General features: G+C 52.4%; 4 protein-coding genes across 4 annotated transcripts; all 4 read left to right on the top strand.

Annotated features, from left to right (window-relative positions):
• Positions 1–444: 444 nt before the first annotated feature.
• On the top strand, positions 445–3,315 carry Z517_08883 (uncharacterized protein; the record flags this gene model as incomplete). The annotated part of the gene is made up of 1 exon (XM_013427397.1): positions 445–3,315. One exon carries the CDS (start codon positions 445–447, stop codon positions 3,313–3,315), a length of 2,871 nt encoding a protein of 956 aa, XP_013282851.1.
• Positions 3,316–4,868: 1,553 nt separating this feature from the next.
• On the top strand, positions 4,869–5,369 carry Z517_08882 (uncharacterized protein; the record flags this gene model as incomplete). The annotated part of the gene is made up of 1 exon (XM_013427396.1): positions 4,869–5,369. One exon carries the CDS (start codon positions 4,869–4,871, stop codon positions 5,367–5,369), a length of 501 nt encoding a protein of 166 aa, XP_013282850.1.
• A 3,239-nt stretch (positions 5,370–8,608) lies between these two features.
• Positions 8,609–10,864, top strand: Z517_08881 (uncharacterized protein; the record flags this gene model as incomplete). Its single annotated transcript, XM_013427395.1, has 1 exon — positions 8,609–10,864. The coding sequence occupies one exon, from the start codon at positions 8,609–8,611 to the stop codon at positions 10,862–10,864; it is 2,256 nt and encodes a 751-aa protein (XP_013282849.1).
• An 819-nt stretch (positions 10,865–11,683) lies between these two features.
• Z517_08880 (uncharacterized protein) lies at positions 11,684–14,674 on the top strand (the record flags this gene model as incomplete). Its single annotated transcript, XM_013427394.1, has 2 exons — positions 11,684–11,713; positions 11,783–14,674. 2 exons carry the CDS (start codon positions 11,684–11,686, stop codon positions 14,672–14,674), a joined length of 2,922 nt encoding a protein of 973 aa, XP_013282848.1.

Genomic DNA, 14,674 nt, shown 5'->3' with positions numbered 1-14,674 from the left:
AGGCAAGGATCTCCTGGGTCGAATCATAGGCGGCAGAGTCATGCCCCCTTTCCCACACAACAAAAGACGCGACACGGGCACCAGGGCATGCGGCATTGAGACCAGCAGTTGTCCTGAGATATCACACTTCCCATCACAATCCTCCGAGGCTTGCTAGTTGCTGGGACACGAACCTAGACGAGCGAGAATGAGGCAGCTCACAGGCTCACGGGCCTAGACTCCTCCCTCCACTATAGATTAAGAAGTAGCGATGCCGTAGACTTGTTGCGAGCTTCTCTCTCTCCCCCATTTCTTCCAGGAGATCCCACGCCCTCTCTCGAAAGAGATGGACAAAGAGAAACAAGTGCTGAAAGTGTCGTTGTAGGGGATTTCACCATCCACAAGCGAGACGGGGCTAGCAAGGGTTGGATGATCCATGGATCAAATGAGCTGCGGCGAGCGCACATGGACGACACGCTCACCACCAAACCTTCACCTTCACCTTCAACTTCACCTTCACTTCCACCCCAGATTTCGACTTCGACCTTGACCACTACCACATCATATCCTCCTCCTCCTCATCATCACCATCGTTCTCCCCCCTTCTATACACTAGATACCCGGGAGACCCGTCATGATCTTGATGCTCGTACAACAACCGATTTCCCACCGCGTCCTCCCTACCCCCATTTCTATCCGGCCCGCATTGCAGATGCCAACCATGACTTGACATTATTTCGGCCTCCGTTGCGCAAGAAACCCAAATTGTCCTCCAATGCCCCAGATCCCAATTCATCATCCGTGCTGCAGCCGTCCCCTGGAATGCGCAAGCTAGTAGGAATCTCAAAGACCTTGAGCGTTCCCTCATTCAACATCTCCCTCGACCACGACCCGAACGACAATCGCCCCTCCTCGTCCTCCGGGATCAGCCAGCCGTCAACTCCCCTGCATCGAACAAACTCTAATACGCTTCAGCGATCTCCTTCACAGAAACGACCTCCTGCTTCACACAGCAGCTACGGCGTCGAGACAGTCTGTGGCCCACCTCCGTCATACAGCACTCAGCGAACGCTATCCCAGGACCGCATCCGGCTGGATCGAAATCCATCCACGAGATCTACCACCGAGACAACGCGTGATTCCTCCCCTTCAAAGGCCAATGAACTCATCTCTGCTGCCGAGCCTGCTCCAGCGCGATTGTCGCCCGTGAAACCAGACCAGACCCCCTCGACCACTGACTCCTCCGCGGACGAGGCTACAACGCTGGAAGTATCTAGCCCGGAAACCGCAGACACACAGAGTGTGCTTACCCCTAACTCGACCATGAGTAAAGAACAAGCCGCGGGCGTGCTTCAGAATGATCTACAGGAGAAGGAGAACTCGGACCCCCAGTTGCTGAGACCAGTACCTTCGGAGGACGATAGCAAGGGTTCGAGCAGCGATGAGAAAAAGAGCGAAGACTTGTTTTTGAATATTGCACGAACAGACGCGTCGCGTGGGAGCCAGGTCCAACCCAAACTTGACAAGAGACGATCCAGAGTTTCACTTCCTTTCTTTTCGAGTACACGGCCTTCGACCGGGTACAAATCTTCTCCCATCCAGGAGCGATTCGACACTTCGAGTGTTGCAGGTCGATCAGAGGCACTGAATTACTACAGCAAACGAGCTTCTCTGGGGCAACATGTACCCGGCGCGCTCACACGGTCGTATACTCAAGAAGCCTCCATCCGAGATGGGGCGCTCGAGACACAGAGTACACATCCAACGGATTTACCTCGACGAGCCACATCAAGACGATATTCAACGGCAAATTCAAACACCAACACCAATACCAACACAGAACCAGTACGTGCGTATTCCCGCCCAAGTACGGCGCGAAACAGTCGCTTGGTCTCGGATTCTGCATTTCTTGATCGCCCCCGAGTACCCGACCACAATGCCACCGAGTCCACCATCTCCACAACCGCTCCCTCGACAGTTTGGGACGAGTTGGATGACTTGAAATCGAGAATCAGGAAACTCGAGCTTACTGGGAAGCTCCCGCCGTCTTCGGCTGCCGCAATGACCACGTCAGAGAGACCAAAGACAGCCACTACTGCTGCGACCACCATGTCGTCCTCTCCAAAGCACAAACCAACTGTGGCGCCGTTGCAGTCTGCGATTGAAGGGATTCCGTCTAACATCCACCCGAATCTCCACGAGGCCCTAGGTAATGCCAAAGCTGTCCTCAATAATGACGTTTATCAAAAGCTACAAGCAACGGCTCAGGATGCCTTGCAATTGTCCATGATGATGAATCCAGAGGGGCATAGCGGCGCTGCCAGCACTCTTGGGATCTCCTCGGTTTCGGAACGTCAGATTCGTCGACGGACGGAAAGCATGTGTCGAAGCTTGACCGAATTGGCCATTGCAATTCTAGCAGAGCAAAAACAACCTCCACAGCCTGTGACCAGACCGGGTAGTCGTGATGCTTTCCAGTCGACGTCTACGGGCTTGCGGAGCCGTAGATACAGCAACGAGCCCAATGATCGACCTCCGGTCACCTCTCGTGTCCAGTCGCGCCTAGAAAGTCGACGAACCAGCGCACCACTCGGCGCCACGTTGAATGCACAGCCAACCTCGCCCGAGAACACTTATCAAACACCACCTACAGCCTTGCCTCAAATATCTAGCTCCTCATCGACACGACTTGGACGGACATCTACTACCTTAGTACGTAGTAGGCGAACTCCCGGGTACAATATGGATGGTACGACGGACGACGAGGAAAGTAGCCCTTCAATCCGCCCAGTGAGCCGGGCTATGACGGAAGTGAGCACATACCGCCAGGCAGCGAGAGATCGAGCAGCGTATTCGAGAGAATATACAGCCCAACACCCCATGCCCCAACACCCTGTCCCTGCAGCGCTTGAAACGACCACCGTGACCAGAAGTCCACTTCCTGCTCATATCAGCACTCATCTAGTCCCGAGGCGCAAGTATGCTTCCCCGTCGTCAAACGTGAGCAACGTGGGTACTCAAGATCAAACCCCTGTGACACCCAAAGAACCTTGGGGTCGAATCACGATTGTCCCAGCTGTTGCATCGAGCCCGATAGAGGCCACACCAGAGAGTCAGGTTTCTATTCGGCCTTCCGGGACACGAAGAAGTCTCGGCTTCACGAGTAGGATCAGCAGTGTCAGTAGTCGACTTCGAGCGGCAAAAGCAGAGCGGAATGCCACGACGAGAGAAGCGACAGAGGCACGAGGAATGAAAGATATTGCACCATTGAGGCAAGAATTGGATAATACCATGCCGTTGGAAAGACAGGGCTCTGGACAGAGTGTTGAATCTTGATGAGCATGTCTCATCGCCCCCTCAAATTGTATCATATTTTTTGTACAATGGATATCCCGGGAAGGCAGTCCTTCTCCATTGACTTCGCCGACACCAGCCGGCGAGGAGCTTCACTTCTTGGGCAGGTCTGGAATGAATATAGAATTGGCCTAGTTGGACTTGTTCTGCAAGTGGCAGTTTGTTTTTGATATGGATTTCTAGCGGTAACGCGGTCAGGTGTATTCTCTTTTCACCACTGATCTGGGCTCGTGTCAACACGGACTACTGGCAACCGGCCATGACAAGTGTCTAGAAGGAATCAAAGGCTGCAGTTGGAGAAACATGGACAATGGCACCAGTGGAGCAGATCATGGACGAATCATGGCTCCAGCCATGCACGTGGAGACGAAATTTTCATTCCGGGCGCCACCATGACCGCCTTGACACCATGGCCACGTACCTACAGAGCCACCAAAGCCCGCAACCATCATGCCACACCAATTGCCCGGACATGCATCCATGGATTATGACTAACAAATATCACGACCAGCCTACAGTCTTGCAGTCTTCGCCCTTCCCCTTGCTTCCGGATTGCCTCGCTTGGCACCTTGAATCCCAGCATGATCCTGTCTTTGAGCGGAGAGGGGCAGAAGGCGGTGGAAGAAAGAGAGACACACACACCACAGACATGGGCGGGACAAGACGCCATCGACGATGACTCTTGAGTAATTGTCCTCAAGTGGATTCCCAATTCAAAGGGCGAAATAGAGGACCCAAATGAGCACCTTAAGGAAAGCCCACACAGCACAGGAAAAATGCTAACATAACACCATAGTGAGCCATACTTGTTTGTACGTGGAGTCTAATTCGTCCCTGGGATGTCGCCATCACCAATCGAGATGGCATGTGTCTAAGGCAGGGCTTCGGCTTCCTTTGTCCTCACTTCATTTGGCCTTGTCTGCAGGTTCCCTCGTATTGCGCGTGACGATATAAGGCGATGAGATATTTCCCTCTTCCTCCGACCGGAGAAGTTTGTCGCAAAGAAAAAACACCCCCTAATTACAGCCTTTAAGAGGGAAAAGAAGAAACGAACAAAGATCTGGTTTTCGGCCAGGCCATCCACAATCCTTTTCCTCCTGGGCCCAGTACTCGGTCCCCTCGCTGGCCAGCATCACACGTAAGACTGTGAACGCAGCAAGAGCTGTTGATTTGTTTGGAGTATATCCCATACCTACGTTGTGGAGAAAGTGTCAGGCAAACACGAAACACCAGTGACATCAAAAGGTCTTGCGCCTGTTGGCCTGTTGTCCTGTTGGCGTGCTCGGCTCTGTCCATTGTCTTGTGTACAGCTGATCCCGACTTGTCCACGATTCGAGCCAGCATAACAACCTGGGTTTTTTGAAACAAATACCTCGTCTGGACCTCAGAGCAGCTTACTACCGACCTGACACCCGACCTTCAGTAGCAGCATCCAAAGACTACCGAGCGTGATACTGATACGTGATATTTCTTGAATATCCCTCAAGGACCATTGTCGCTATCGTCACTGAGATATCCCAATTGGTTGTGGGGAGATGGAAGGCTTCGCAAGACACACCTCTGGGTCACCACCACTATACAGTCCAGGCTCCATCGACTCAGATTCCGGCCGATCGACCATAGAGAGAAAGACATCGACATCCTCCACGGCATCCACACACCTCATGAATCCAATCTCGCCACACGTCTCTCCCAAGGTTCAGCTGGTTCCCTATGCTCGCACCGCCAGCTTCGACATCTCACTGTCAGATGCGGAGCGAGAACTCTTGGACAAGGCCTCGACCAACTTCGATGCTCTCGACCTGTCGTCCAAGGACTTTGACTTTGAAGACATCTTCACCTATGACAAACCTCAGAAGAAACTCAACAGGGTCGTCGAGGTGTCGAGGCCAACTCGAGACTACCGTGACTGGTCTTCGTTCTCTTTCTCCCACTATTCGGCTGCTGTCAATGCAAGACAGAAGGTCAACAAAGCCAAGTCAGGCATCGGGGAGTTGTACTTGAAGAACAAGTCGGATGCACAACAAAAGTCGTAAAAACAATGGGGAAAGGGCAGGTGTTTTTGGGTTGAGGGAATCAAAGGTTGGGACTTGGGAGGGCTTATGTCTGTCTTCTTCGCTTCTTCACTCTTCCCCATTCCGACCTCACCTGGTTCAGGCATACCAGCAAGCAATCTAACCTACGAAGAGTACTGGGTGGTTATATTCCTGGCAGGGTCGGGGTTCGGGAAACTCTGGCCACACGGAAAGGATGGTTATGGCTCCCCCAAATGACGGCGTTATGGGGTATCAAAAAAACACAAGGACACACCGCCCAATAAGTGCTTGGAGTTTGGGACTCACTTGAGTTATTTCGGGATATGGGGTGTCAGGTCTCTTCAGGGGAAACTGGCATGATAGACAACATTCTTTTTCGACTCCAAAGGGCAACCTGTTTTGAGCGGACGAGTTTGCCACAAGTTCGCATGGGGAATACGAGGACCTAGAAATAGCAATCTCAATCAACGAGGTAAAGTGCCTGTATGAGGGAGCCTGTTAGGCTTTCAGACCCTTTCAACACGATTTCGCTTGCGCATGCCCTATTTTCGGCCCCGAACCACGCTCCCTTGCGAGAGAGTTGATGCCACGTTATAGTGTTTTGTCGATGGTGTTCGGTACCCGAGCATGAGGCCCAGCCGCCAAAGGGGCTGAGGTTGTACACTTCGACATTCCTTCATACTCGTAGGAATGAAAAGAGAACGCCTGATGGTAGGAAGCTTGGCCCATGCGAGTCGAATTGGAAACAGAAACTTGAGGTACGAGTAATAATGGTCCCTGGGTAAGCAGAATACATGAGAACGAGCATCCTGTTCAGACGCTTTACAAGGACCTCTAGAGGGGGACAAGAAGGCTTCTCTCTATCGTAGACCTTGAGGCATAAAAATCGTAATCTGTGACGTCGGGTCTTCTTTATGGGAACACTGAGGAGAAAAGGGTGAGGTTTGAGGTGCGTTGTACCCCGTACTACTCGGTACCTCGTACTTAGTACACAGTCAGCCTTCAAGGCTTCATGTCACCAGCCTCGGAGGGGCGGCGCACAGACATCTTAAGGGAAGGCTGATGGCATGTAGCAATCTGAAACGCGGTGCAATCTTGCAGGTCTCATGCGCGACCGGATGTGGGGGTTGAAGGGGATGCAGATCCGTCTTGCGTTTGACCTTTGTTTATTTCCCCCCTCTTTTGTTGTCTCTTTGTTGTCCCTAGCGATGAATTTGGGAGAATCTTGCGCATACAGTCAGAAGAGCTTTCTTTAGATTGATTGTTCGAGGGCGGGGGGTTCTTTTATTTTGGGAGCATTGCATCCAAGCTATTGGGATCAAAGGGACTCGGTCAGCATGCATAATCTTTTCCTGGGAGAGTATTGGGCAAGGAGAGCTGGGTCATGGGGATATACACATCACCGGCGAGCTATGTTTGGAGGGCAGCATCTATGAATAATAATATGTAGGTATGAGTAGGTACTCCCAGCTGGATGTTGGGCAATAATTGCACCTGGCAATGGGCGATGGGCAAGTGGATGCGCGCGGCAAATTTCCCGGATCAGGGCCAGAAATAGAAGCAATTACGGGGCCACCCAGGGCCTCATTCAGCCTACTGGATGCTTGGACAGGTAATGGGCATTTTTGGGGGGAAAGGGGCCTTGTTCAGGTGGCCTGCGTGCCTGCGTGCCTGGGCGATTGGCATTGCGTTTCAGGTTGGTGGCTCCTACATGCCCCCCTAGTGCCCCCAAACCAATCATTGTTTGACCCCTTTGGCCCCCTTCATGCCCCGACAACTGCCCTGATCGTTACATGTCATTATGATTCGCTTCTTGTGCCAAAAGGTGAAATCTTGTCCAAGCGCCTAAAAAGAGACTCCCACTGACAGTTTGACGGCCGCGGCGCTGGTGGGCAGCCTGGGTCTACTCGTATTCCTTTGTAGGTAGTAGCTGCTGTATGTTTTCTTTCATCTTCAATCCAGACTCGAAGAAAAACGCACCCTGGTCCTCAACCACCTACCATCATCCTCACTACTGCTCGCACTCGACTCCTCTATCCAGACTATCGATCGCAACCGTCCCTGATCCCTCCTCTGCTCCATCTCCACCCCAGCAACTTCTCCCTCGTGGGCTCGTCTATACCTGGCCCGGTTCAACATTACGCCATCCCGCGTTCACTCTCCTTGCTCATTTGCCAGTCGGCCAAAAGCACCCGGATCCACCCACTACTCGGTGCTTGAAACTCGAGACTCTTGCCCACCTCTCATCGAATACCCAGTACCCCTACCACCTACCGACCACTCCTACCTAGTACTCTTTGTCCACCAGTCCTCGACTTCAAGCCTCAACCTGTCGCATAGTCCTCTTTCAATTCCACTTTGCCGCCCGTCCTCGGTTTCTTTGATTCGAACGAAAAAGCCGCCGAGTTGCTGTCAACTAATCGTCTCTGGTCCTCCCCCTCCTTTGCGACTTCGCCTTTTATTGACCTTCAGGTCGCATTCCTCTACTCCGGATTTCTGTCGCGCATACACTCTATAGCCTTTTGCACGACCAAGTAGTCTGTTGCTTGTCACCCCCCGACCGAAAATCCCACATCCCAAATCCGTATTACACTCTGTGACTTTGGTGGAGACATCATCGTCGGAGAACGAACGCGGCCAAGGAGGAAAGCCTGACTTGCTGCGCCGCACACTTTGGATACGCGCTGAATCTGAAACTGCGGAGGACCGAACCCAGCACGAACAACCACCGCCGTCTCTCCTTCCAGGGATACTCTAGGGGACCTGCTGCAACAGGGACAAGGAATCCATCCTCGCTTTTGTTTTGTGTCGCATGCCTCACCGTTGTTGCGCCGCGATTGACCGTTCCGGATACCATTAAACTCTTCTGGATTGTTTTGAGACCTCAACTTCGACCACAGTCATTGTATGTCAGTACCAAGTCCTCGCCACTCCCTCTTGCCGTCTGACCTGCAGAGACTTATGTGCTGGTGCCATGGTCCTTCAACACGCCTTCGTCGTCATCACCACTCGTCATCATGTTGAGAGACTCAATGGACTTTCTTGCTAACAATCATCAGCGCAAAAGGTCTTTTGACTTGGCCAACAACCACCAAGACGTCACGAGTACAATCCGCCGCTGTGTTCGGCATGGCTCAGCTTCGACGGCTTTGCCAGTAGGCTGCGTTGAATCCTCCCAAATCCCCGGGTCCTCCAGCAAGAGACGACCACCTCTCTACTACCAAACCAAATACTCGAATATGCCCCCGGTCGAGGTGGGCTCGATCATGTCAACACCATTTCCGTCCTTCATGTCAATTGTTGGAAAGCCCGATACAAGCATCTTGAAGGCGATGGAAGAGTTGACGGCCGCTTCGGAGACAATACCTGAGAGTGACACCCAAATCCTCGTCACCGACGCAAGTCCTCTTCCTGCAGACTCGACTGTGCCGCACTCTGCTCTCTGCTTACACCATCGCGACAGCGTCACCTCCATGACGTCCGCCTCTACAGAATCCTCACCTACGACCACCAACTCAACCTTCGATTCTCCCTTGATCACAGACTCTTCTCCCTCTTCGTCCCCCGAATCAGCCTCCTCTAACGCTCCCGTATCCCCTTTTCGAAACATAATGGTTGGACCCTCAACAGAACACCCGGGGAACCTTGGACAGCAATCAGTACCGACAATCAGAGAAAACGCGAACGGCCTGCCAACGAAGCCTGCCTTGGTTCCAGAGCTCCCCAAGAATGTCAAGAACCTGTCGCTGAATATGAGCGCGGTCGTGCTACCCCGCCCTTCGACTGCACATGGATTCGAATCCCATGCATTCTCCGCTCCCGTCTCACCCTCCAAAGACACTCCTCGAACAGGAAGGAAAAAGCCGACCAATCTCACAATCAGAACCCCCGGCTTTCAACAGCTAACCTTTAACCGAGCATTGGATGTGCCTCCAACGCCCAGCTCTCGACCATCGTTACATCATATGGCGTCTTCACCGGCTCTCGCCTCCCTAGCTTCCCCTACCAAACCTCCTCCTGGGGGGCTGTTCCTGCATTTACCCGCCTCTGGCACTGTTATGTCCGGGTCTGGGTTGGAATCAAGCAATGCAGTTCAGTCTGTCAACCCTCAGCTTCCAGAGTTGAAAGAAGAGGACGAATTCCACCCGCAAAAATCACAGGAAACTCAAGAAAGGGGATACCCCAAGGGACCAGTCCTGATTTACGACAGCGGAGTTTATCTGTACTTGGAGCCGACGGCACAAGAGGCAAGCCAGTTCGACATGGTCATCAATGTTGCCAAGGAAATAAAAATCCCTTTTGATTTGGGACATCCGAAGCTCGAGATGGAACCCCAGACCGCCATTTCGGAAATGTCATTCAAGTCGGCTTGGGAGTGGCCTCGACCCAACGAGACTCCAACACCCACCACACCTCGGCCAAACTCGTTCGCTCAGCGCCCGCAACCCGAATACTTACATGTACCATGGGATCATAATTCGGAGATATTGGAAGATCTGTACTGCCTATGTCGACTAATTGATGAAAGAATACAAGCGGGTAAAAAGGTCTTAATACACTGCCAATTAGGAGTCAGTCGGTCAGCCTCACTGGTCATCGCGTACGGCCTGTATAAAGGCTATCAGCCGGATTTCCACTCGATGTATATGGCGGTGAAGCAACGGAGTGAATGGGTCGGACCCAACATGAGCTTGATCTATCAATTGACAGACTTCCGGTCAAAAGTTGTCAAAGGAGTCTATGGCGATCACTGCAACAACCCCAAAGCGAGCTGGTGGAAGATACCATCGTCGGGCTCTCCTCTCATGGACACACCAGTTGCGAAGCAATCTTCCTGGTTCGGTGACCGGGCACCGGCTCAGACGGGTGCTTTTGCCACGGACCCTTATGAGAAAGCACCCCCACCGCTGAGACTTGATAAGGCCCTTCCTCCAGTGCCACTGTTTCCCAGGAATGAACGAGCAGATTCGATAGCTACACCAGCCAAGTTGAGCCAGATTCTGGGAAGTATTGCCAGGCAATCGCCCGAGACCACGAAATTGCCAGACCCAGAGCCGGCAGCGGAATCGCGCAGTCCTCCACGTCCTCAGAGCCCTCCACAGAGTGTATCGCCCAGACCACTGCCATTCCGCGAGAAGTTCGACTCGCTACCTCCCCAGCCACTCTCCAATCCCTCCAAAACACCCAAATTAGGGGTTGTGACCAGCTCGCCCAGGATAGATCCCACCACAGAATCAGACGAGGGTTCCTCGCTCTTGTCGCCGAGGGCCACAGAATTTATGGTAACCCCATTTGGCATCACGACCACAGCAGACCTGACCGTGGTTAATGGCAGTGGTAAGAACATTACAAGAGGAGTCTTGCTGCCACGGCAGATACAACAGCCGGCATCATACGCAGTCGCGAGCCAGATACCAGCACCATTTGACCCTAGGAGTCCTCACCAACAAGGTGAAGCACCCGAGATATTTCGGAACATTGATGACTTCTTGTGAGTAAAAGCTACGCATGCAGGACAAGCGGGCAAGATACGGCCTTATTCCTTTTGGATTGATGTCTAACTTAGAATGGACATTGTGGAATCATTTTGAACATAGCATGGCGTTTTTCTGGCATGGACAAGCAAAAGGGACAGCAGAACCATGAAGTAATGGGTCAGCATGCATGAAAAGGGGTCTCCCACCCCGCGGAACGGATGTTGGGAAATGTCAAGTTCTGAGCAATTTGTACAACTAGTCACGACACGAATGGATTTGCATTGTGAATTAATGCGGCAGGGAGCAAAGGAAGCGCTTGGGATTTCTGTCGCTGAGAAGGGCCACATGGGAAACCCACGGCTTGGATCCAAAAAGCAGTTGTCTCCGATCAAAGGATGTGTTTTAGTGCGTGGGGATGTTGAAGACATGTCGTGCAGAGCCGAGTGAACAATCACTGTGTATCTGTCTCTCGACCGATGAATACAAAAAATCCATTCATAAATCATTAGTCCTTTGATATGTCGTGGAAGATGTCTACCTCATACCGTGGCTTGGACGAGGCTGCGCTAAGTGGAATGCGGAGACCCTGGCGGCCCGTTTATCGTCTGACGTCGATCTTGGATTTGTTTGTCCAACCTGCCCATGCACCCTCCATCCTCAGTCACTGTGGTTGTCCGTCCCGAATCCCTCTATTAGATTCTCTCTTTTCTTTTACTAGGTCTTTCAGTTCTACTGATCAAGTTGGCTAGATTGCTTCCCTTGTTGCTTAGTCGTCATTTCCCAGCAGCCCCGCCAATGGTTCCGCGAGGCAGCCGCCTGGCCTAGCACAACGCCAAAATGGCCATGGAGCGCACCCGCATCGCGAAGGTTATATGATCCATTCCCTATTGCGCGACAGTCCGGATCTTGTGAGGCTGACAATGTATCCCTTGACAGGTTGACGATGTGACCCTCTCGCGTCGAGGAATCCAGGTCAACGGAACGTTACATCTGACACCTCACCACCTCATATTCGTTCATGCCGCTCCTCCCGCCGCCGACGGCAAGCCGACTCGACCCCGAGAAAATTGGATAACATATCCCATCATTCAATTCTGTACCTTCCGGCCTAGTCCTACCGCCTCCCGGCAGCCTTCGTCCATCCGTCTGCGCTGCCGCGATTTCACGTTTTATTGCTTTTATTTCAATGATGACCGGAAGGCTAGGGATGTCTACGACAGTGTCAAAGCCTGGACGTGCAAGCTGAGCGGGATCGAAAAACTGTACGCGTTTTCATATCATCCCACAGGACCCGAAAAGGATGTGGGCGGCAAGGGTTGGGCTCTGTATGATCCCATGCGGGAGTGGAGGAGAATGGGCCTCGGTGACGAGAGTCGTAAGACCAACTGGAGGATCTCCACCATCAACAAGGACTACAGCTTCTCTCCAACATACCCTGCCGTTCTTGCGGTCCCGGCAACCATCTCAGATAACACCCTGAACTATGCAGGACGATATCGCTCCAGAGCCAGGATACCGGTCCTTACGTATCTTCATCCGGTCAATGACTGTACCATTACTAGGTCATCTCAGCCGTTGGTTGGCGTAAGAGGAAATCGGAGTATTCAGGATGAAAAGCTCGTTGCGGCAATCTTCAACACTACCAGGGCTGAACGACCACTATCTGCCTACAACTCGCCTCCACCGGAGAGGGAGGACTCCGGATCTAGCAAAGAATCTACCTGCGCAGTTGTCTTGGATAGTGAAATTTCACAGGCGGACGCTGAAGCCGTTGAGGATGCCATCATTGCCAGGTTTCGTGGTGACGATGACGCCCAAGATGGTGCAGAAGACAGAAGGCCTTTGGTTTACGGGGCGCAGCAGCGAAATATGATCGTGGATGCACGCCCCACCATCAATGCTCTGGTTATGCAGACACAGGGCATGGGCTCCGAAGACATGAGCAACTACAAGTTTGCTACCAAGGCATACCTAGGGATCGACAACATCCATGTCATGCGAGATAGTCTCCAGAAAGTGATCGACGCGTTTAAGGATTCCGACCTGACTCCCTTGGGGCCCAACCAGGAGTTACTACAGAAGAGCAATTGGCTAAAACACATTGGTCTCATTCTAGATGGCTCGGGTCTAATCGCTCGACAAGTCGGGTTGCAACACAGCCATGTGCTGATTCATTGCAGTGATGGTTGGGACAGGACAAGCCAGCTGTCATCTCTCAGCCAGATATGCCTTGATCCATACTACCGAACAATGGAAGGTTTTATGGTACTGGTGGAAAAAGATTGGCTGAGCTTCGGCCACATGTTCAAACATCGTTCGGGATTTTTGAGTTCGGAGAAGTGGTTCCAAATTGAGAACGAGCGAATCAGCAGAGGCAGTGAGGATGTTGATGGCAAGGAAGAGAAGAGCGGAGCCATGGCCACTTTTGAGAACGCATTCTTGACAGCGAAGGGGTTCTTTTCCAACACCAAGAACAACGAGTCGAGAGAATCGATCAATGTGGATTCGGACGCGGACACGCCTAATAACTATGACTCGGAATCGCAACCAGGAAGACGGATTGTGTCTGGAGCAGCAAAGAAGGAGAAAGAGAAGCCGGTCACTAGGGTCAAAGAGACATCGCCCGTTTTCCACCAATTTCTCGATGCGACGTACCAGCTGCTGTACCAATATCCCACCCGCTTCGAGTTTACCGAACGATTCCTTCGACGTCTCCTCTTCCATCTGTACTCCTGTCAGTATGGAACATTCCTTGGTGACAACGAAAGGGAACGCAAGGAAGCCAGACTTAGCGATCGCACCAGAAGCGTCTGGGACTATTTTCTCGCCCGCAAACAAGAGTTTCTGAATCCCAAATACGATCCGGTTATTGACGACAACATTCGTGGCAAAGAACGCCTTATCTTCCCCAGGCCTGACGAGGTAAGATGGTGGAATGAACTCTTTGGCCGCACCGACGACGAAATGAACGCCAAACCACAACCCTCCATCAAAACGCAAACTAATGGTGCAATCGAAGGAGGAGGGGCTGAGCTATGGACGTCTGTCTCGGATGCTGGTGGATCACAGCTCGACTACTCATCCTCTGCTTCGGCACCTACTTCCAGGGCTAGGACCCCTGTGCTCGTAGGTTTGGAGACGAGTGAGGCGAGTATTGGATTGACAACTTCCCCTCCACCCAAGTTACATTCGAAGGTGCATGAGCCAGTGGCAGATAGGTCAAAGGTGCCTGTTGTGTCTGGATCTGTTCTTAGCCCTTCACGGACAGCATCTCGGACAGCATCGCCCATGCCGAGAGAATCATTTTCGAGATCAAGGACGCCCATTCCTACTGCTTCATCGACAAAACAGGAATTGGAGGGTATCCAAGGCCAACCGAATGAGCCTATCATGAAGAAAGACCGTGACGACGATGTGAAAACGAGCGACCGCCTCCGAGCCGTTAAGGACGATTCGGCAGCATCGAATATCCTGTCTACATCCGATCAGAGCACGGTCATGATTCACCATTTCCCACACGGGCAGCAAGCACAAGCGGCTCCGCTACCCGCGAGTCCAAGTCTATCTCCTCTCATCAAGCCGCAGCCAGGCCAGGGCAGCAGGCCACAGATAGAGGAACCTCAGCGGCAAGATGATTCCTCCGCCGTGAGCAGAGAGGCTGAAAAGGACAACTCCACCGGCGAAATCAAGGAGCCAGTAGAGACGTTGGTAGACGACCTGGATCCCCTGGGGATTGGCGAGGCCAAAGACATCCCCATGGCACAACAGAGTCTGTCAATGTCGATGCGCGCGAAAAGAAGAGAACAGATGGAATTGTTGATGAAGTGA

Source organism: Fonsecaea pedrosoi (assembly GCF_000835455.1).
Source record: "Fonsecaea pedrosoi CBS 271.37 unplaced genomic scaffold supercont1.5, whole genome shotgun sequence".
Taxonomy (NCBI): domain Eukaryota; kingdom Fungi; phylum Ascomycota; class Eurotiomycetes; order Chaetothyriales; family Herpotrichiellaceae; genus Fonsecaea; species Fonsecaea pedrosoi.
This window is presented reverse-complemented; position numbering and strand designations above follow the sequence as displayed.